The sequence below is a fragment of the Schistocerca serialis genome, chromosome 7, assembly GCF_023864345.2.
Source record: "Schistocerca serialis cubense isolate TAMUIC-IGC-003099 chromosome 7, iqSchSeri2.2, whole genome shotgun sequence".
Taxonomy (NCBI): domain Eukaryota; kingdom Metazoa; phylum Arthropoda; class Insecta; order Orthoptera; family Acrididae; genus Schistocerca; species Schistocerca serialis.
The window spans coordinates 563,968,346-563,990,554 of NC_064644.1; the positions used below are offsets into that span (position 1 = coordinate 563,968,346).

At 39.4% G+C, this 22,209-nt stretch overlaps 1 protein-coding gene across 3 annotated transcripts in view; it reads left to right on the forward strand.

The window, feature by feature from the left end:
* LOC126412774 (UHRF1-binding protein 1) overlaps positions 1-22,209 on the forward strand; it is a 443,324-nt gene that overhangs the window by 259,068 nt on the left and 162,047 nt on the right. For all 3 annotated transcript variants that reach the window (XM_050082540.1, XM_050082538.1, XM_050082539.1), the window contains exon 14: positions 354-552. In XM_050082540.1, the coding sequence (XP_049938497.1) occupies positions 354-552 (199 nt within the window). The remainder of the gene's footprint in view (positions 1-353; positions 553-22,209) is intronic.

A 22,209-nucleotide genomic window follows, 5' to 3' on the forward strand; every position in this document is an offset into this window, starting at 1 on the left:
ATCATTCCACTTGCGACCTGTGGAATGGTACATTAGCTTATTTGTTTTAGTTGTAAATATTTGTCATGTATTGTTGTTTTTCTGACATGTTCTACATCCTGGAGGACCTCCTCACTACAGATCAATTGGAATGAAAATAAATCTAATCTAATCTAATCTAAGGCTGAAGTATGCCATGTGTGATGCAGTTATTTGCTGCATTGTAGCATTTCTGTATGTTGTTTAAAGCATAATACTATTTATGTATGTTATTTAAAGCATTAAAATCAACCAAAATTTCTCCAGGTACTCATGGAAGGCATCACAGTGGAATTAAAATAATACTAATAATGTACTGCCTTTTTTTGTGAAAGGTATCTTCTCGAAGGACAGCAGACAGAAGGATTAGACACTATGTTTCGTGCTGGAAGTATTTGTGAACTGTGGCAGCCTGGCCTGGAACTTGCAAGTGAGGTGACAGAAGATATAGAAAGAATTGCTCCTGATGGCAGTGTCAGCTCACCTAGTGATGGCCGTTCTCCTGATGACAGTACTGGCAAGAGAAGGGATCTGGTATGTATTTTTCTCGTAAGATGAATCATATAAATCTCTCTTTCATTTCATACAGATGTATTGAGAAATGGAGCTTAGTCATGAAAATTGAGAAATTGCTACAAATCACTATCAAGATAGCTTCACAAATCAGGTTTGTTCTGTTAGTGCAAGAAAGGACTACTGCCTGCTTAAAATACTGTGTATGCATGTGAAGACACTCTTAATTACCCTGGTTGACACAACACAGAAAGTAGGTGAACTGTCAGATTTTTTAACTTTCTTTAAGATGCACAAATCTTAGGTAAGAATTGCCGGTTGCTGTCTGTTATTAGGGCTTGAGGAGTTCCCTTGATGACACTTATTTTGCTGACACTTTAGTGGTAACACAGTGGTTGTAGACATCATCCTGCCGATATACTGAATTTGAGAATAATTTTTTGCTGTATAACAGAGTGTGCACTTTTGAAACTTCTCAATGCATTATAACTGTGTTGGATGAGGACTTGAATCCAGAATCTCGATATTTTTTGGGCTGTAATTTTACCAGCTGAATTATTCAGGCATGACTCTTGACCCAGCCTCATAGTTGCAGTTCTACTTTTACCTATCTCCTACTTGCAAGTTTCATAACATATTGAATTTTTTATGTAGGATGTTCATCAACATAAAGCTACATAGCCAAAAGTAGTGAGTCCACCCAGTCCACTTGCATGAACCGCTTTGGCAGATCCTGGTCCTGCCTGCCTTGAGAGTGGTCATGTGGAGATGGTTAACACCCATTGAGAGCAGGACAATGAGGATTAGAGTTAGGAACTGGTGCCTCATTGTAAAGGAAATTTCCTTTCATGTGGGGAACACTGGTGGTAGATATCATTGCTGACATGCTGACTTACTCTAATGATTTGGGGAATATTAGTAGCTTATTGAGGAGCAGGGTTGCATGTTGATACATTATGGGGATGCCATCCAATACCTGTAATATTGGGTGGTCATAATTAAACTTTCTCTATTTAACACATTATAATGTGAAAGCTGATTACCCTATGAGTACCAAACTTGGTAGCTTTAATGTCCACAGTATGGTGTACATGATTTCCATGTGTCACAGTGCCACTGTCCAGTTCCAATTGTGGCCACCAGGTGCCTTGATCAGTCATTGAGATTCATGGTTTCAAACACTTGACCAGTTGCAGTGCACTTATTAACATATCAACATGAGCTTGGACAAAAGGAGCAGGGCATTATTGGTGAAGCTCTGTTACCAAAACAACAGTAATGCTGCAGCTCCACTTCGAGAATATCATTGGCTGAAACTATTACAGAAGGGTCCTCTTTCTCCGCTTGCTGTGCGTAGCGTGATGAAGTAGTTTGAAACAACTGGAGAACTGGACGTCACTCCAGGAAGAGACCAGTGACCAGTTGCACTACAGGTGGTTGAGGGAATTGCTGTTGCTATGGCAGACAATGCTGCGCACAATTCCCAATCATCAGGCAGTGCTCGTGCTGTGTCGTGACAGCTGAACATCCCATGGTCCACTGTATGGAAGGTGCTTCAAACCAATCTCAAATGGTATCCGTACAAGATCCATATTGTACAGCAGCTTGCACCACAGGACGCATGACGACATGTTGACTTCACTCTCCACTTTCTCACAAGGATTGAAGTTGATGAGGGCTGGACCTGGACCATCCTATCGACAGACTAAGCTCGTTTTCCTCTGACAGTTGAGGTGAACACACAGAATTGCTGAGTGGGGGATCTTCACCTCCAGTCACTGTGCGTGAAGTTCTTCTGTAGGGTGAATGTGTCACTGTATGTTGTAGCCTCATGGCTACGGTCATCATTGGCCCTCCTTTTTTGAACAGGTTGGTGCTCAGGGACCAAAGACATGCATTGTGAGTAGCCAGTGTTACTTGCGATATACTTTGCCAGCATGTCATTCCCGCCCCACAGGAGAGAAACGCATTGAACTCAACAGTTTTCATGCAAAATGGAGGCCCACCACACATCGCTCGTGAAGTTCACCTGCTTCTCCAAAACACTTGATTGAATTATCAGCTGTTCGTTCCAAATGCATGGCTGGTGCATAACTTCTGTCTGCGTAATTCAGAAAAGCTGGTGGTAGAGGCATGGATCCAAATGGCCTGAGTTGTGAAGTGGCAGTCAAAATCAAGATTGTTAAGCTCAGTTGCATGTTGTACCACAGGGTGGTCCACTTTGCTCTTTGCCATATCATGGTGGATATCTGGTTGATAGTCATACCAATATAAAAAGCTGTACAGTGATTTCAGTTGAGCTGCTATATGACACTGCTGCTTTCACAGGCGGCCTGGCCTCTGATGAGTTAGGATAAGTCTGTGACAGACCTGGAAAATGAGGTGATGGGTGGGTAGATTGGGCAGGTCTTGCACTTGGGTCTTCCATAGGGATATGATCCCTGGGTTGGGATTAGGAGTAGCATAGGTATGGACTAGGATACTGTGGAGTTTGGGTGGGCAACAGAACACCACTTTAAGATGTGTGGGAAGCATCTTGGGTAGGATGCCTTTCATTTCATTTCATGGCATGATGACAGATAATCAAAGTCCTGACAAAGGATGTTGTTCAGTTGTTCCTATCTAAGCTGGTGTTGGGTGACAAAGCAGGTGCTCCTTTGTAGCTAGCTTTGGGGCTGCGTGGCCATGTGGCAAGGGAAATTTGTTTGCAGACTAGATCTGTGGAATAGTTCTTGACTGTGGAGGCTTTGGTGAGTCCTTCAGTATACATGACAAGGGACTTCTTGTCACTGAAGATATGCCATCCCAGGGTGGCCAGGCTGTATGGGAGGGATTTTTTTTTTATTGTGGAAATGATGTCAACCGTCAAAAAGTAGTGGTTTGTTGGTTCATGGGGCAGTGGTGTGGATGGTCCCATGGACAGGAGGTCACTTTCCAGGATGATGGCATGCGGGATTGAGGAGGACCAGGTGAAGTGGATCAGAGAGAAGATGTTAAGGCTCTGAATGAGGACAGGATGTCTTGGCCCTGAGTCTAGATCATGAATGTATCGTCAGTGACCCTTAACCAGACAAGGGGTTCAGGGGAAGGTGGGGGTCTAGAAAGGTTTCCTTTGGGTACCCCATAAACAAGTTTGCATCGGAGGGTACCATGCGAGTGCCCATGACTGTGCCACAGGTTTGTTAGGATAAAGTTTGTTAGATGTATGAAAAATGAGGCGGTATGTTGGGAGAGGTAGTGTTCTATAGCAGGAAGACAATGGGCATGAGGAATGTTGTTTTATAGGGAAGTGGCGTCAACAGTGATGAGTATGGAGCCAGGAGATTAAGGGGTGGCGATGCTGAAGAGTCAGCGAAGGAAGTGGTTGTTATCTTTGAAGTGGGAGGCTAGATTTCAGATAATTTGGGCTGAAATTCGTTCAGTGGGAGCACAATAACCAGCTATGTAGGGTGTCCAGGATTGTTGGATTTGTGGAGTTTTGGGAGCATGGAGATGGTGGGTGTGCAGGGATTCATAGAGGTGAGGAGGGAAATGGATTCAAGGGAGAGGCTTTCTGAAGGGGCTAAGGCTATAAGCAGGAGCTGGAGGTTATGTTGGGCTTCTGAAATGGGATCACTCTGGCAGAATTTATAGGTGGGGCAGTCAGACAGTTTTCAGAGGTCTTTTGCTGTAATACCGCGGTTCATAATGACAGTGATGGAACCATTGTCTGCAGATAGGATGATTAGGTGAGGATCTAATTTGATGCTGTGAATGGCTATCCATTTTCCTGCTGAAAGATTGGTGTTCTTAGGAAGGGACCTGGGATGGTGAGGGCAAGTTGGAGGTAAGAATTTCCTGAAAGGTGACCAGGGGGTAGTTAGATGGGAGTAGGGAGGGGCAGAGGATCACAGAGTGAACTGGGAGAGACATGGTTCAGTGTTGTGATTAGTATGGCTTTGGTTGGAGGGATTGGTGCCAAAGAAGTGCTTCCATTGCAGGAATCAGGAGAGGGAGAGCATGTCTTTGACTAGTGAAAGTGGGGCCTTTGGATAGGACTGAAACTACTGGAAGCTGAGGATGTAATGGGAAGAATCACTATTTTGATCACAGGAGCGAATGTTGGAGTCTGCCTTAATATGGGAAGTGCTGTGAGTGGTACAAGTGGGGATGTCCAGTGAAATTTCAGGCCCCCTAGAAACTGCTTGCAAAGTCATGGCACAAGATGACTCATTTGAATTGAGAGTGGAGAACATACACTGACATAAATTCAAGATTTGACAAGTATAACTGAAACAGAAGAGAAAAAAGTCTACGGACAACTAATGACTACATAATGATGCACGTGACAGGGTAGAATGGCACTATTTGCATGGAAAATGTGAAAAATGCTCCAACTTTGGAGTTACAAGCATGTCAAAGAAATTGATTCCAAAACACAAGACAAAATTCACAAGTAAAGAGTAAACAGAACCAGTACTGGAACATCAGACCACAGGAAAGGAACAGGTGTGACAAGTTGTAGATGAATAAACCAAATGATTTCTGGCAGCAGTGTAAGTGCAACATCTAAGAACAAAAGGGCATGTTTAGAATTTCCCTCTCAATGGATTTAAAATTATTGATCATGATGAAAGAAGACTGCTTCAGCTACCCCAATTTTACATTTTTGTGCAGTCCTGACTTAATTAACCCAATTGAGGAAAGTGCAGAGTCAAAATAGAAACCCCAAAATATGGGCAAAAACACATGTAATTGGCATATATGATTAAAAATTGGAATCATCCCCATAAAATCTGTCTAAGCGAAGGAAATTAAATGTACAACACAATGTTTATACAATAATTTGTGGTAATAAATTTCATCAGTTATTAAAAAATCACAGATGTGCAATACCAATTAAAAACTCATAAAAAAATTGAAATTGGTATCTGGGTACAAGGTAATTGAGCTATTTTCTGAAATGCTATGACCAAAAATTATACATTCTAAACATTTGTTTTCGTGAGATCATCTTTTGTGTTCAGCCAGAAGAAAGCAAACATTGATGAATATGTTGAATTAAACCAAAAACATTGCAGCAACTAAGTGTTTAAACAGTAAGCATAAATGCAGATATCTGCTTAATGAAAAACCTTGTTACCATTTCTGTTATTGTTAAATGCTTTTCTGAAGAGCCGCACTTCATATGGTCACTGCTGTTAAAGTGTTATTTTAGGCTTGATGAGAGAAACAGAGACTTGAAAAAATGAGTTTACTCCACCAATTGACGTTACAAGCTTATTAGAAGTCAGCTTGGTGAATTTCTGTATGCTGTGTGGAATGTGAATTTGAAAGAAAGCTCAGGTGCTACACCTTTACATCATCCCCTCTATCACTACTGCCAATCTTTATGATGTACAATGTGTTATGTGTGTGTTGCAAAATCTACGGTGTATTCAAAAAGTCTCTCTGCAGTGCCACATGATTGTTAGCCGTGCATGCCGTATGCCGCAGTGAATATACCAAAATGAAACTCAGTGAAATATAAGTTATTAATTTATTGAATATTTATTTTTACTTACAAATTTTCACATTAAATGTTGAAAGTGTCCTCCCTGTTGTTGAATACACAATTCAATTCATTTAATCATGTTTCCAAACACAAGGTGTAACATTTCTTCTGTAACAGAAGCAGTGGAAGTGGATATTGCAGTTTTCAATTCATCGATCGATTCTGAATGGTTTGTATAGACAGTTGCTTTCGCCGCACCCCAGAAGAAAAAGTCAGGTGTTGTTAGGTCAGGCGATCGTGGAGGCCAAAGTCCCTGTGAAATTATGCGATCAGCAAAAACATCAGCAAGCAGTGACATTGAAACGCACCATCTTGTTGAAAATAATCATTCAGTATTTCACTTAACACAAGTTCTCCTTTGAACGGGTACAGAATATCACTGCAATATCATTGTGCGTTTATCACTTTTCGTTGAAAAATATGGGACCCACAATCCGATGTCTAGAAATTGCAATCCAAACTCCTATTTTCACAGAATGAAGTGGTTCCTTATGAATACACAATGGATTTACAGTACTCCACATATAAGAATTTTGTGAGTTCATGACCCAGGTAAATGAAACCTCGTCTCATCAGAGAAAAACGTTTCATTAAGAATATCCCTTCCATTTTGCTGAACAAAATTTTTGAACCATTGACAATAATGCAGTCTCTTGCCATGATCAGTATTGTTCAGTTCTTGCAAGACTGTCACTTTGTGTGGGAAAAGTTCTAATTTTTTCCTTACAGTTGTGTGGGCCGTTCTGACACTAACATCAATTTCCTGGTCGAGTTTTCTTACTGACTTGTTTGGACTCACGGACATTTTATCGGAAATATGGACACTTTATCCTCAGATAAAACGCTAGGATGACCACTCCTCGGTGCATCTGTCACTGAACCCATACTTCGAAATTTATTAATCTAATCTTGCACAGTATCGTGATCTGCCAGTGTTCTCTCTGGGAAAACTGAATTAAATGATTGATGAACTGAAACTGTGTATTTACTGCCCGCTTGGAACACTTATTTGACTAAAAACACACATTCTTCAATGGTTAGCATTTTGACAGTGACAAAAACGAAACAAATGAACAAAGAACTAAATTTAAACGTTCACGTCAGCATGTAACGGCACACACCAACGATACTACTGAGATAAACAAAACGGTGGAATGTTGGGAGAGTCCTTTTGAAGGGAAGTAACCCAGGGAGGCGAACAATCATACGGCACTGCGGAGAGACTTTTTGAACACCCCGTTTATGAGTGTAGTGTATGTATTTGTTACAATTGTATTGTATCAGATTTGAATGCAGAAGTCTTTAAAGTACGTCTTCACAAAACCCTTCTTCTGTTTCCCTGTGATATCTCTGTCGTAGCACATCATCTGCATGAAAAGTATATTTTCAACACTTCAAAAAATGTTTTCATTCCTACCTGCATTCCCGTCATTGAAGGGCCACCTCATGTCTCCACACATCCAGTAGGTGAGCTCATTTTACGTGCTTATTCTTCAAGACTCAGTGTTTGAATTTAAAAGGTTGACAGTTGTTATTGTTGCTGAATAGAGTACATCAGAAATACATGTAAAAAGATGAGACTGAGTTGTAAGTGGCACAAAAAAAGGTGATGGCTGGCCTCCTTTATCACTTGTTGGCTCAGTCCAGAATGCTTTGTTTTGACTGTCTTATTTTTTTGTTACCGCTACAACCTATCAGTAGTTGTATCATAATTGCGCAGTGAAGCTAAATGTGGCAAATTGTGTTGCCAGCACTAATCAGGATTACGTCAGCATTTTCTCTCACGTCTCCCCACTCCGTGATGGCCTAAAATATCCCATTAACTCTGCCACCACCTGTAGTGTCACCATCTGTCTTTTGTGCCATGTATAGCTCGTTCAGTCACATCAAGTGTCAATGGGAAGAAAACGGGATTAAGTTAAGCAAGATGTTGAGAAAGAACTTAGAACCAAGGTAAATCTTACTAGGAAGAAATGTAAAATTGGGGATTTTTTAACATTGATCTTATGGGTTTTTCACAGGGGCTATGAATTTATAGTGTAGAATCACGAAAAGTGTAAAATTGGAGGACCTAAAATCAATGTTCCACTGTATTCATTTATGAACCAGTTAGTATCACGGCATTAGAGGCAATCTTCAGGGAAACATCTGCATTTAAAAAAGAGCAAAATATATAAAAGACCTCGCTTTGACTAAAATATACTTGATCTACAACTACGCTTTTGCTGTTTTTTCTCGGAGTTCAGGGCTTTATTGTGAAAAACTTACAAAAAAATTACGATACATAGTATTGCCCATCACTGGCCACCACATTTGCCTTCTTTCAGATAGCATACAAATCCCGTGGCGGAGGAACTGGGTGTCTTTTGTGGGGATCCATGAATCGATAAAATTTTGCACTTGTTCATATGATTGGAAGTGCTGGTCAGCCAGACTGTATACCACTGATTGAGAAAGGTGGTAGTCAGAGAGAGAAACATATGGAGAATACAGCGGGAGGGATAGCACTTCTCATTTCAACATTTCCATGTATATTTTGACGAGTTTTGCGACATGGGGTCAAGCACTGACCTGCTGCAAAATTACCTTTATGTGTCTATCGCTGTATTGTGGCCATTTGTGTTTCAGTGCTGGGCTCGAACGCATCAATTGCTTTCGATAAAGATGTCTGGTGACTATCTTCGTCTGTTTCAGTAGCTATGAAAACATTCTGTCTTCCACCATCATGCTGGTCTTCAACATCAAAATCACTGTTCTTAATGCATTGAAAACATTCTATGCACGTTCTTCCACTAACAGTTCGCTCACCATTGATCTTCCCCAGCATTTTAAGAGCCACAGTTGCAGATTTCATGTTACAGAAGAAAATTAGAACTTCCTGCAAATGGCGAGAAATGGGTTCGTAAGTTGACGTACTTAATCGAGAATGACCTTATGATGCAATTACAAATCGACTAATATTTTTATGGCATTATGTTTACAGATGCCTAAGCTTTTTGTATTACACCTATGACCAACCACCTGAACCCCACTTGCCGCTACTGTCATCTATTGCAAAATGGCAGAAGCAAAGTTGTAGCCCTAATAGTTGAACATTACATGAAACTACGTGGGAAAATTATGTAATCGCATTTATATCATAACTTCCTTCAAGCAATTCTCTGTCCAATTGTAATAAAAATGTTCAGCAATCAAGAGGTTGGTAGTCACGTTAAATACGACAAAATGCAGGGAACATCATTCTTATAAATTAAGGAAAAAGTGGTGAACCAGATGGATGTAAAAATATGAAACAAATGATATGTGTAAGTGATGAAAACCTACGTTAACCTGGTGAGGGAGAATAAACTCAAAATCAGAGCCTGCATGTATGACAGATAATGGAGGTCAAACTAGATAGAATGCTGCTTACAAAATAGAGATTGTGCTGACATGAGGCATGCAACGACCACCAAGAAAGCAACTGAGTTGAACAGGGGCCTGTAGGGGTAAGAAAAATGAGTGCATGTACTTAAGAACATACACAACACGAGGCAAAGCAGGAACAGAATCATAAAATGTGGTAGAGAAAGTTGGGTAGCACCTTTACAAGTGATTTTACAAGTGAAAGGTAGATGAACCTAAGGTACAATCGCCTGACTTTATTTATTTATTTATTTATTTATTTACACATCTAGTTCAATAGGACCAAATTGAGGACAAATCTCCAAGATCGTGGAAAGTGTTGGTACATTAAATTACAACATAAAAGTAATAACAGATAAAATAAAATGTTATGAACCCAAAAAGAGACAAGCCATAAGCTTATGTAAATGCAATCAACAATATAACACAGAGATCAGCTTAATTTTTCAATAACTCCTCGACAGAATAGAAGGAGTGACCCATGAGGAAACTTTTCAGCTCTGATTTGAAAGTGCGTGGATTACTGCTAAGATCTTCGAATTCTTGTGGTAGCTTATTGAAAATGGATGCAGTGATATACTATACACCTTTCTGCACAAGAGTCAAGGAAGTGCGATCCATATTCAGATTTGATTTCTGCCTAGTATTAACTGAGTGAAAGCTTTTAATTCTTGAGAATAAGCTAATACTATTAACAAGAAATGACAGTAAAGAACATATACAGTATATTGAGAGGCCAATGTGAACAGGGTTCGACAAGAGGTTTGCGAACTTATACCATTTACTGCCCGGACTGCCCGTTTCTGAGCCAAAAATATCCTTTTATAATGGGAGAAGTTAACCCAAAATATAATACCATATGACATAAAGAAATGAAAATAAGCAAAGTAGACTACTTTTCATGTCAAACGATCACTTGCTTCAGAAACCGTTCGAATAGTAAAAATGGCAGCATTAAGTCTTTGAACCGGATCCTGAATGTGGACTTTCTGCAGCAGTTTGCTATCTATCTGAACACCTAGAAATTTGAACTGTTTAGTTTCACGAATCATATACCCATTCTGTGAAATTAAAATGTCAGGTTTTGTTGCATTATGTGTTAAAAACTGCAATAGCTGAGTCTTACTACGATTTAGCATTAATTTATTTCCTACAAGCGATGAAATTATGAGCTGCACTATTTGAAACAATGCCAATGTTGCACACAACATACTGCACTACCAAGCTAGTGTCATCAGCAAACAGAAATATTTTAGAATCTCCTGTAATACTAGAGAGAATATCATTTATACAAATGAGGAATAGGAGTGGCCCAAGCACTGATCCTTGCCCCCCCCCCCCCCCCCCCATTTGATCGTGCCCCACATCATAGCCATTCTCAACACTGTGAACAGCTTTTGCTGTCTGTTGTTGAAGTAAGAGGTGAACCAATTGTGAGTTATACCCGTATTCCATGTATTCCATAATGGTCCAACTTCTGGAGAAATATTTTGTGATCAACACAATCAAATGCCTTAGTTAAATAAAAAAAGATGCCTAGCATTCGAAACCTTTTGTTTGATCCATCCAGTACCTCACAGAGAATATAACATTTTATGTTGTTAAACCACTTCTAAAACTGAACTGTATATTTGACAGCAAATTATGTTAAATAAAAAGATCAATGATTCTTACATACACAGCCTATCAATAACTTTAGCAAACAGTGATTGCATAGAAATAGATCTAAAATCGTCTACATTATCTGTTTCTCCCTTTTCATAAAACGGCTTTACTATTGAATACTTTAATCATTCAGGAAACTGACCATTCTTAAAGGGAAAATTACAAATATGCCTATGTAGAGGGCTAACATGTGCAGCACAGTATTTTAATTTTCTGCTAAGCACTCCATCATATCCATGAGAGTCCTTAGCCTTCAGTGATTTAATTATTGACTCAATCTCCCTCTTGTCAGTATCACAGTGGAGTATTTCAGACATCTATTTCGAAAAGATATTTTCCAAGAGAGTTATAGGATTCCCTGTAGAAACTAAGTTTTTATTTAATTCACCAGAAATGCTCAGAAAATGAGTGTTAAATACTGTACATCTATCTCACGTATCAGTAACAGAAATATTTTTACTACGAACTGACTTTATATCATCAACCTTGTGTTGCTGACCAGACACTTCCTTCACAACTGACCATATGGTTTTACTTTTATCCTGTGAATTAGCTGTTCTATTTGTGTACCACATAATCTTTGCCTTCCTAATAACATTTTTAAGCACCTTACAATACTATTTGTAATGTATTTGTAATGTGGCCTGATTGTAACCACTTCCAACATTTTGATATAATTCCTACTTTGTTTTACGTGATATCCTTATCCCACTAACCAGCCACCCATTCTGCCTTTTATGCTAGGACCCTGTTTACAATGTTCTAATGGAAAGCAACTTTCAAAGTGTATGAGAAATGTGGTAAGGAAAGCGATATATTTGTCATCTATGGTATCAGCACTATAAACTTCCTGCCACTCTTGTTCCTTAATGAGGTTTTAAAAGACTCTCTATTGCCATTGGATTAGCTTTTCTACGTAGTTTGTAATTATATATAACATTTGTTTGAGTACAAAAACCTTTTAGTATCAAAATTTATGCATCATGGTCTGAAAGGCAATTCATGCTCTTACTAACAGAATGCCCATCTAGCAATGAAGAATGAATAAAAATATTGTCTGTGGCTGTGCTGCTGTTCACCTGGTTGGAAAAAACACAGTTTGCATCAGGTCATATGAATTTAGGAGTCCTTCCAACATCCTTTTTCTTACACAATTACATACAACATTAATACTAAAGTCACCACATATAACTAGTTTTTAGTACTTCCTATGAAGTGAACCAAGAACTCCCTCTAGCTTGAGCAGAAATGCTCTGAAGTCAGAGTTATGGGACCTATAAACTTCAACAATTAGAAGTTTAGTTGTGCTAAATTTAACTGCCCCTGCACAACGCCCAAATACCTGTTCAGTGTAATGCCGTGATATGTCTATGGACTCAAATGGAATACTGTTTTTTTACATATATGGCCACTCCCCCACTCCGCAAATGGAATACTGATTTTTACATACATGGCCACTCCCCCACTTTGCAAAGAACTCCTTGTAAAACAGCCAGCTAATCTGTATCCTGGTAAAGGAAGCCTCTGAATTGTCAAACTAAAAAATGGTGCTCCAGTATACCAATAATCTATGAGCAGTTCACTAACTTTATCTCTAATACCTCTTATATTTTGATGAAATACGCTAACTCCTTCACTTCTTGGAGGCTGGACCTCCTCTGAAGGTGATTCCTTTGTTAGAGGGACTTCCTTTAAGCAGCGATACCTGTCAGCTGACTTCAGTCTAAACAAGGTGCAGCTCTAACACCAACTACAACAGGAATTTTCCATGAGTGATCCCACCACTGCCCACTACACTGTCACCTATAAGTTTTGCCTCCCCTTCCCATACCTATTGACGAGCAGGTCATGCCTAGTGAAAGCAGTTCTATTGATAAACTCACCTTGCACCACTGCTATGTGAGCCATGTCCTTCGTCATCAGTGCCTTCTCCAGCCCCAAGTTAACATGCCTAACAGTAGCATTAAGATGAGACCAATCATGACACTGAAACAATTGCATAAAGTGCGCATTAGTGCCTCAGTTTGGGTAGCTATCTTTACCGAGTCACCATCTACATCATCTCTATCAAGACTATTCCCTGCTCCACCCACAATCACTACTACCTGATCCTCTTTTGTAAAATTCCTACATAACTCTCTTCTATTAACAGTCATCTGAGCCAACCCTGCACTAGGCTTCACAATACTGGCAACCTGGTACTCACTCCCTCACTTCCTGCAACTGCTGACTCACACCTCTGCCATGCGGACTACCTAGCAGCAGGACCTTCTTCTTTCTGTTAGAATTTGCAACTGACCTTATGCTCCCTAACTGCTGAGGACTGCTGCATGTTTCCTACACCTACACCTACAGCTACAAGAGACTCCTATCCACTCAATTCTGACAGTTGGTCAAATGTATTGGTTGTACGCAAAGTACAACTGTCTGACTATCTCCTCCTCCTAACTGCCTACTTACCAACTGCCAGTTCCCACTCCCCAGCACCCATCGCACTTCTCAACCTACCTAGTTCCTCCTCTGCATCTTGTAATTGCACCTGAAGGGCGCAGATCTTGCTCTCCTGCTCCTCTGTCAACTTATTCCTGCTACAAATTGTGCATTTCCAGGAGAGGATCTCTCTAGAATGCCCACTGAATTCCCCCCAATGAAAATACTTTGAAAAAATCTCACACTGTAACCCACTACTCACAAACCTACGACAAAGCCCACACTTCTCACTCATGATGAAATTTTAACAGGAACTGAAAAACCTAAATGTCTATGTTACCTAAGTTCAGTTACAACAGTAGAACTATTTAAAGAACTAACAATAGTAATCATGAGTTTCACTCTCTACCAAGAAAGCAACTACTTTTGTTAATGCTACTAAACCACAGCTATCACCTATACCACAAAAAGTTCATACAATTTCTTATCTGAAACCAAAATTTCAAGTGACCACTGGAACACTCGGTGAAATTAAACACCGTGGATGAAAGTTTTACTGTAATATTTCGCTACAAACAAAAAGAAACATCAGCTGGAAACTACCGTACTAAATTTAATAAATGATTTCAACAGACAAACAATGCTAAAAAACATGGTGGGCGAAAATATCCAAAAATTTATTAATCATTATTTTGCCAGAAACAGCACAAGACACCATTGAAAACTACTAAATTTAGTAACTGAATAACAGTGCTCAAAGCTCACCCTGATATATAAACACACTGAAATATTTGTATGAAACTAGTTAGTTCATAAATAAATATTTATCATAGATGTGAAGCTGTCTTTTTCATTTTGATACAATCCTACAGCTGTGGATGCCCAATATACAAAATTTTCAGGAACTGACTGCCTTGTGAGGCAAAATGGCATTTTCAAAATTTCTAAATTTCAAGTAAGTACTAATATTTGTTAGCTAATATTCAACAAAATTTACATCCCAATCTATATTAAGAATATGTTTAGTGCACTTCAGGATAAAGCTGTCCATTATTTATGTTACGTGATGTTTTCTGGCACCCTATTCATGCGATTATAAGACGAGGGCTTTTCCCAAATTCATCATTAAAAAAATATGGGGTCCTCCTATATTCACGGAGTAAACTGTTGCTACTGAGGTCAGCATTTTATGTTGTTGAGTATAGTATACAGGGTTAGTCTTACATTTAGAGAAGCAATTTTGGCTATTGTGGTTACATGCTTAGTTATTTTGATGAATTTGGAAGGGCAGAGCTCAACAAACGATACTCACGGTTCCTGATGTACCAAAGTGCTTGATACAGTATTGATGTTATTCAAACCATCATGTGACAGTGACTTGCGCGGCCCTGGTGCAACAGATATGAGAGACTATGAAGTAGCCACTCTCACTATCTATTGATCTGATTAAAATTTGACAATCTTATGAAATACAGAAGGAAATAGCATTAAATTCTATCATTTTACAAACTTTTTCTGTATTTGAACAGATTTGCAATAAACATTCTCATCCATGTGTGGATATGGCGTACAAACATTAATGCCCATTTCTAAGTAAGGGTAACATTCAAAAACGGAAATGTTGCGCTTCAAAAAGCATTAGTTGATTCAGACCCCAGACCAATATTTTATTTGGTTCTGAGAGGCTAAAATGATATACTAAGTGTACTGTATATGGAAAAATTCGGTCACTGTCCACATATTAGAATGCCAGGTAAACATTATCAGTTTGTGGCATTCAGTTGAAACTAAAAGGAAACTTAATCCAGAGTGAAATGACTAACAAAGGAAATAAATCATATTAAACTGATTGTAACTGTTGTTACGAGAAGAAACTACAGTGGCAAAATATATCATGGAGATACAGTGGCGGATACAGATGGGAGGCATGCCACCCCTGCCAGTCAGCCTGCATGCTATTCGTTCGTTTCTTTCATCAGTTGACTCAACTGAATTGTGTTATTGAGTAGTTGTACTTTCCTATGTAGCATGTGCGTCCGCGTCATCGTACAAAGACATGGCTGAGGTCGACAGCGAAGGAGGATCGACTTTATGGCTTAGCTCTGTTGAACGCTCATCCTGACGTCAATTGTCCTATTGACAATGTAATTGACCATTTTGCCAGGAAGAATAGGTGCATAGAATTTACCATTTAAGGAGGTGAACCACAATTGTAACTTTTTTATATCATAAGATGCCATTGTCTTGTACATGTGTACAATTAGTTTAAATAAAACTTTCTTGAACTTGGTATGTGACCTGATTATTTTTTATTATGGTAAAAGTAAAGATAGCGCAAGATATCTTTAGTGCCCCTTCCTTGAGATTTTCCTTTATCTGCCACTGTGGAGGTAGTACAAAACAGATATCATCTAGATTGCGGGACAAGCGAAAGTTCAAGAATGGAACTGAATAATAATTTTGATCTTTTATTTATGTAATACTTAGTGTTGATACATGTGATCTACACACTAGAAAATATTACAGCCTGTTTTTCACAGTTGCTCAAGTTCAGCACTACAGAAGGGTTGGAAAGCGTACAGTGACATGAGCTTGGCTGAGAGCCTAGGACGATTGTGGGGATGGGGGTGGCAAGCAATGAGCAAATTTTGTCACATTGCCAACCATGTGAATCTATACTGCATACTAGGGCTTTTTATGAAAATCCACCACATTTAAATTACAGTTAGCCTGAATCCATTTGTAGTCGGAATCGAACTGACTTTAAAATTGGACAAATATCAGTAATATTAGCCATTTCTGCAGGAGAGGGTAAAAGTCTAGATAGATACCAGTAGCGTACTTGCATATTTATTGCTGCAATGTTGTCACTGCTTGCTGTGACATATGATGGGGATGAAAGGGGTGTTTGAGTTAGTTCTACACAGCCAATGAGAGAGCATCGGGAAGGCGCTATGTTTGGAAGAGACATTGTAACTTTCTCTTATCATTATAGAAACGAAATCCAGTATATATTCAGATAAATACAGTTGCTCAGAAATAGTAACATATTCGGAAGAAATGGCAAAATATTTGTGTCAATGAAGATATAAATTTCACAGCTGTGCTATTAGGATGATGATGATGATGATGATTAAAAATTTTGATATCACAGACTACAGGGTTAGTAAGCAAAAAAGATAGAAAGGACAATGGTCCAAAAATTAATGTAAACCATTTCTTTTTGTTTATTTTATTTCTCCTAGACAGTCAATAAATGGTATAATTGTAGGATAGGTACAATGTTAACGTTGTGGCAGATACTTTAAGTTAGTAAAAATTTTGTAATTTTGATTAGTTAGGATATGTTAAAAATAAATTTCTCTTGAGGAACCTCTTTAAAAAAAGTGAGGGGGTAGGGGGGGGGGGTCATCTAATACTTGGGTAAAACAGTATTAGAAGCGTAAATAAAATGATGAGGCTCTGTGTTCCTGGGCATCAAGAAGGATAATAAACGTAAGTGGCACCAGCATGTAGATGAGTCAACCAAAAAGTACAGTACTTTCTGCAAATCTCAGGAATGTCTCTCCTTGTGTTGATCAGTGGGGAGGGATTGCTGGAATATGTTGCATACTTTCACCCAGTATTGTCCTATAGCGTAATCTTCTGGAGCATTGCAGACAGGGTTAAGAAAGTGTTTTATGTACAAAACAAGAAATTGGTTCTCTCTACCAATTCAAAGGAAAATTAAAAACATAAAAATTCAGGAGTTAAAAAGTTCTGTTAGCTACGTACCAAGTAGTAGAGTTTGTTGTAAAACTGCGTGATTAGTAGTAATGTACTGTAAGTAGGACATGGCACTTATCAATGTAGGTACATATTTTCTTTGAAAAATACCACTGTACTCAAGTAAATAATAAGCTACTACTGGACAGCAGCTGTGTAGTATAAATGAGGAGGCAGCAGATTTTGTTGAAGAAGCAACCTCCTTTCTGATTTACTTGATGAAATGTAAATGACTTGAGTGTTAGTGTTTGTGTTGACTCCTTTTACTTGTGGATGGGATCTGTGGAACATGACAAATGAGAACCTAATGATCAGTTAGGTTGTGAAGTCTAAATGCTGACAATTTATTAAGAAAATATAGAAAGGATTGAGATGGTGTGATTTTGGAAACATTATAAATTGTTCTAAAATATACACTGTGATGGAGGATACAATTAAGAGGATTTTCTGCAAAAGTTAAGAAGTGCCCAATTACAAATGTAATGTGGAAATGAGGTACTGAGAGCAGTCTACATACTGGAAAAACATTTTTAAAAGTGCCTGCTAACCCATCAGATTTCAGCCTTTCACTATAAGAGAACTATAATTGAGAGAGAGAGAGAGAGAGAGAGAGAGAGAGAGAGAGAGAGAGTCCAACAGCTAGTAATTTCCGTTTTTCATGTGAGAGCTAGATTTTCCATTGTCTGCTCAAACAAGTACAAAAGAAATCCTCATTCAAACACATTTTAGAGGCAGGAGAATTTCACAGCTCGTACACAAGGAACCAAGAAAGGAGCAGGTTGTTGTTGTGTTGTCTTTTGTCCTTCATTGGAAAAGCTGTGAGGTATGAAGCGTGTCTCTCTTTTGTCTGGATTCTTCTTAGCCAGTCCCAGTGCCAGTTCAGAAGATATCATTACATCACTGATAATCTGACCTTGCTGGAGATGGGTGTACAGCAGATTTCCCTACATATATTATTTCAAGAAACTGGGCTCCACAAGAAAGCTTATGGAGTTCCAACCTCTTCCCCACTGCCATTAATATTGTTACATTCACAATAAGGGAGGCAGTACAGTGCTCCTTGTGTGTGCATTACACTAAGGTGACAAAAGTCATGGGAGAGTGATATGCACATATAAAGATAGAGGTAGTATATGTACACAAGATATAAAAGGGCACTGTATTGGCGGAACTGTCATTTGTACTCAGGTGATTCATGCGGAAAGGTTTCCGACGTGATTGTTGCCACACGACGGGAATTAACAGACTTTGAATGCAAAATGGTAGTTGGAGCAGGGATATTTGTGTAGAGTTGTCAGTGCGACAGACAAGCAGTACTACATGAAATAATCACAGATTCAATGTGATATGTATGACAAAGTTAGGACAGTGGAATGTTTTTACGTAACACCTCCTTTGTTTAACCTTTAAATCTAAAGAGAGTGGAAGGGCTGACCCAATAAAGTGAACATTTCAAATTCAATGTGTTTATTTACCACCAAAAACAATCTCACATAAAAACTGACAGATGCCACTCAGGCAAGATTATTTATGAAACACTCATTACATAAAATCATAAGCAAGTTAATAAGTCATTAGCCAATGATCTCCCATAAACATTAAGAAATGCCACTCAGGCAAAATATTTAAGAAACTCTCTCATTGCATAAAATCGTTAATAAAGTAATAAACCATTAGCAATGATCTAATTTAAAAATTGACAGAAGCCACTAAGGCTGAATCTGACCATAACTTTAACAAAACAACTCTAGTTAAGACATGTTTATTTAAGACCCTCTCAATTCCAATACTTTAACATTACATGTAAAATAACAGTGGACACACAACCTCAATTTTAACACGAATATTTAGAACATATTTATTAAAATGTAACTTCAGCAATATCACAAATTACTAGACTAGAGAACCTTGCAGAGTGAACCATGAAATTATTCAGATGCCCATTGGCTTGTAAGATGGACTTTTATGGCATAGAAAGCTACAACTTTGTACAATCATAAATGTGTAACAACAGAAGTAAGGCCCAAGCTTGTAAGGCCGAAGTTTAACCACGAATGATGGAACTGACTGAGGGAAGTAATACTTAACTTTGAACCAAGACGTGGCTCCGTTTACAACCCCACATCGAGTAGACCACCAAAATGTGGACCCAGCAAATGCTACCAAAGAGGAACACACAAGCTCAGGCGAAGTCCACCGCCCGTAAGCCAAACTTTCGATCTAAAGGGAAGCTCTGCTCTTCGGTTGCCCACTGCTTCAGCTCACTGAAACACAGACCACACCCGACAACAGGAGGCCAAAAAACTTTTCTTAACTTTAACATTCAAGATTGACCAGTAAATTAACACTATACAATCAAGGCTAAACAACAACTAATTTCACTCACAAGTCCTTTCTTTAAGTGAAACAGTACCTGATAAATGAATGCTAAGAGTGGGAAATGAACTGGCTCATGAGAACTGACACTCACTGGAACTTAATGACACACATATTGGCCACCTTAAGTGGGCCTGCAAAGCTCAACATGGTAACCTTTAGAAATAAAAACTCAGATTGCCCGCAGAGGACATATTGACATGGATTAACCAATATCGTAAGCAAATTAAACACCTGCTAATAATAGCTAATGAACTAACATTCTGCAAATACATCAATATGATGCGGAAGCAGGGCACAAACTTAGTAAGAGGCATCACATGAAATCGAACACACATAACATCACGCATCTGGCAACGTCTTAATGTACCAAGAGCAATCACAATCACAGTTAACTAAGTGGTCTTAGTAATTAGAGTACTTAACTGGGTGTCTCGATGCTCAGGCGATTTTGCGAAGATGTCAGACCATCACTTCGCAAGACCTTAATAGTGTGTCCCTCCAAGGGAAGCGGCCACATCCACAGCTCACGAGGTCGCCAGAGAATGCACAGTGCTGGCCAACTCCTGCCACTTCCAGTATAACCAGATGATAACCACCGCCCGGCCTCAGGCACACCATTTTCGCTTCTGCCCTCCAGACAATCACCGACTTGCCCACTGCTGCCTTCCATTCTCAAAGTGTTGCTCCCATTAGTCGTGGTCGGCACTCACTTATATCCCGAGCCGGCCCAAGCCCAAGACAAACCTCTGCACTAGGAATTCGATCGTACTCATGTCAGAGTTACTACTAGCGCCGCTCCCACCACAGCTCAGACAGTTTGGCAAAATGTGGTGTTAATGTGTTATAGCAGCAGATGAATGACACAAGAGTCTTTGCAAACAGCATGACATGGCCTGTAGTGCTTCTCCTGGGCTCGTGACCATATTGATTGGACCCTAGACAACTGGAAAACCATGACCTAGTCAGATGAGTCCTAATTTTAATTGAAAAGAACTGACAGGAGGATTCAGGTGTGGTGCAGACCCCACAAAGCCATGGACCCAAGTTCTCAGCGAGGTACTGTGCAAGCTGGTGGTGTCTCCATAATAGTGTGTGCTGCTTTTATTTTTTCCCACAAATTTTTGGGTTTGCAGCTGGATCCCATCAACATTCTGCCGCGATATTTCGGCTCAGAGATGGCCGGCCATCCTCAGGTGAGTAGACGAAGCACTGAAGAGACCTGACACAGTCATTGTATTTATAGCAAATTCCGCACATGCGAATCATACTGATGGTTTACAGTGCATGCGTTAGGAGGTGACATGCGCGAGGCAGCCACGTAGTGTGTGCTGCCCTCAGTGGTGAAGTAAGAGCAAGCTAATCGCTGAGTATCGACTGAGCATGTCGATTCCATTGTGACTCCATAATTTTAGTAATTGGATTCCAATTTTTGTCCAGCTGAGAGCCATTATCACGATTCATTACATTATCTGCAAGACCTAGTTCCACGGTTTCCTTAATTACAGAGTTCCAGAAGCTGGAAACTGGTGCAAAAATATTGGTGTTATTGTATTCCAATGAATGTCCCATGGAAATGCAATTTTCTGCTACAGCTGATTTTAAAGGTTGCCGCTGATGGGTGTGTCTTTCGTGTTCTACTCAGCGTTCCTGAACTGTTCTTGTTGTCTGACCTATATATGCAGAGCCACACTCACAGGGAATTATATAAACACCTGCCTTCCTCAATTGTAAATCGTCTTTAACTGATCCGACTGAGGCCCTGCTCTTTGCTGGTGGACGGAAGATGACATTAATATTATTCTTCCTAAGCAATCTGCCTATTTTAAAAGACACGTTCCTGGCATATGTAAGGAATGCAGTTGATTTATAGTCGTCATCAGTCTCTTCAGAGCATTGCTTCTTGTTATTATAATTGTTCATGACCTACTGTATTTGACATGAAGTATAGCTATGCTCTTTAAAAACCTTCTCATGAAGGCTATCAGCATCAGATATTACATGAGCCTGATGAATTAAAGTACTCAGAACACCAGTGGTTTGTGCGGGGTGATGGCAGCTAGACGCCTGAAGATATAGATCAGTATGTGTGGGTTTTCTGTACACCAAATGTCCCAAAGACCCATCATTCTTAGGGTGTACTAACATGGCTAGAAAAGGTAAAGTCCCATCTTTCTCAATTTATTATAATTGTGCATGGCCTTCTGTATTTGACGTGAAGTATAGCTATTCTCTTTAATAAGCTTCTCCAGATGCACTAATTCTCCGTGAAGGCTATCAGCATCCGATATTACATGTGCCCGATGAATTAAAGTACTCAGAAGATGGGCGGTTTGTGCAGGGTGATGGCAGCTGGATGCCTGAAGATATAGATCTGTATGTGTGGGTTTTCTGTACACCGAATGTCCAAAAGACCTATCATTCTTGCAATGACAAGAGTGTAATTTTCTGTGAACACACAGCTGCCACTTGGTTAAGAGTGGTGGTGAGACCCTGCTGTTGTT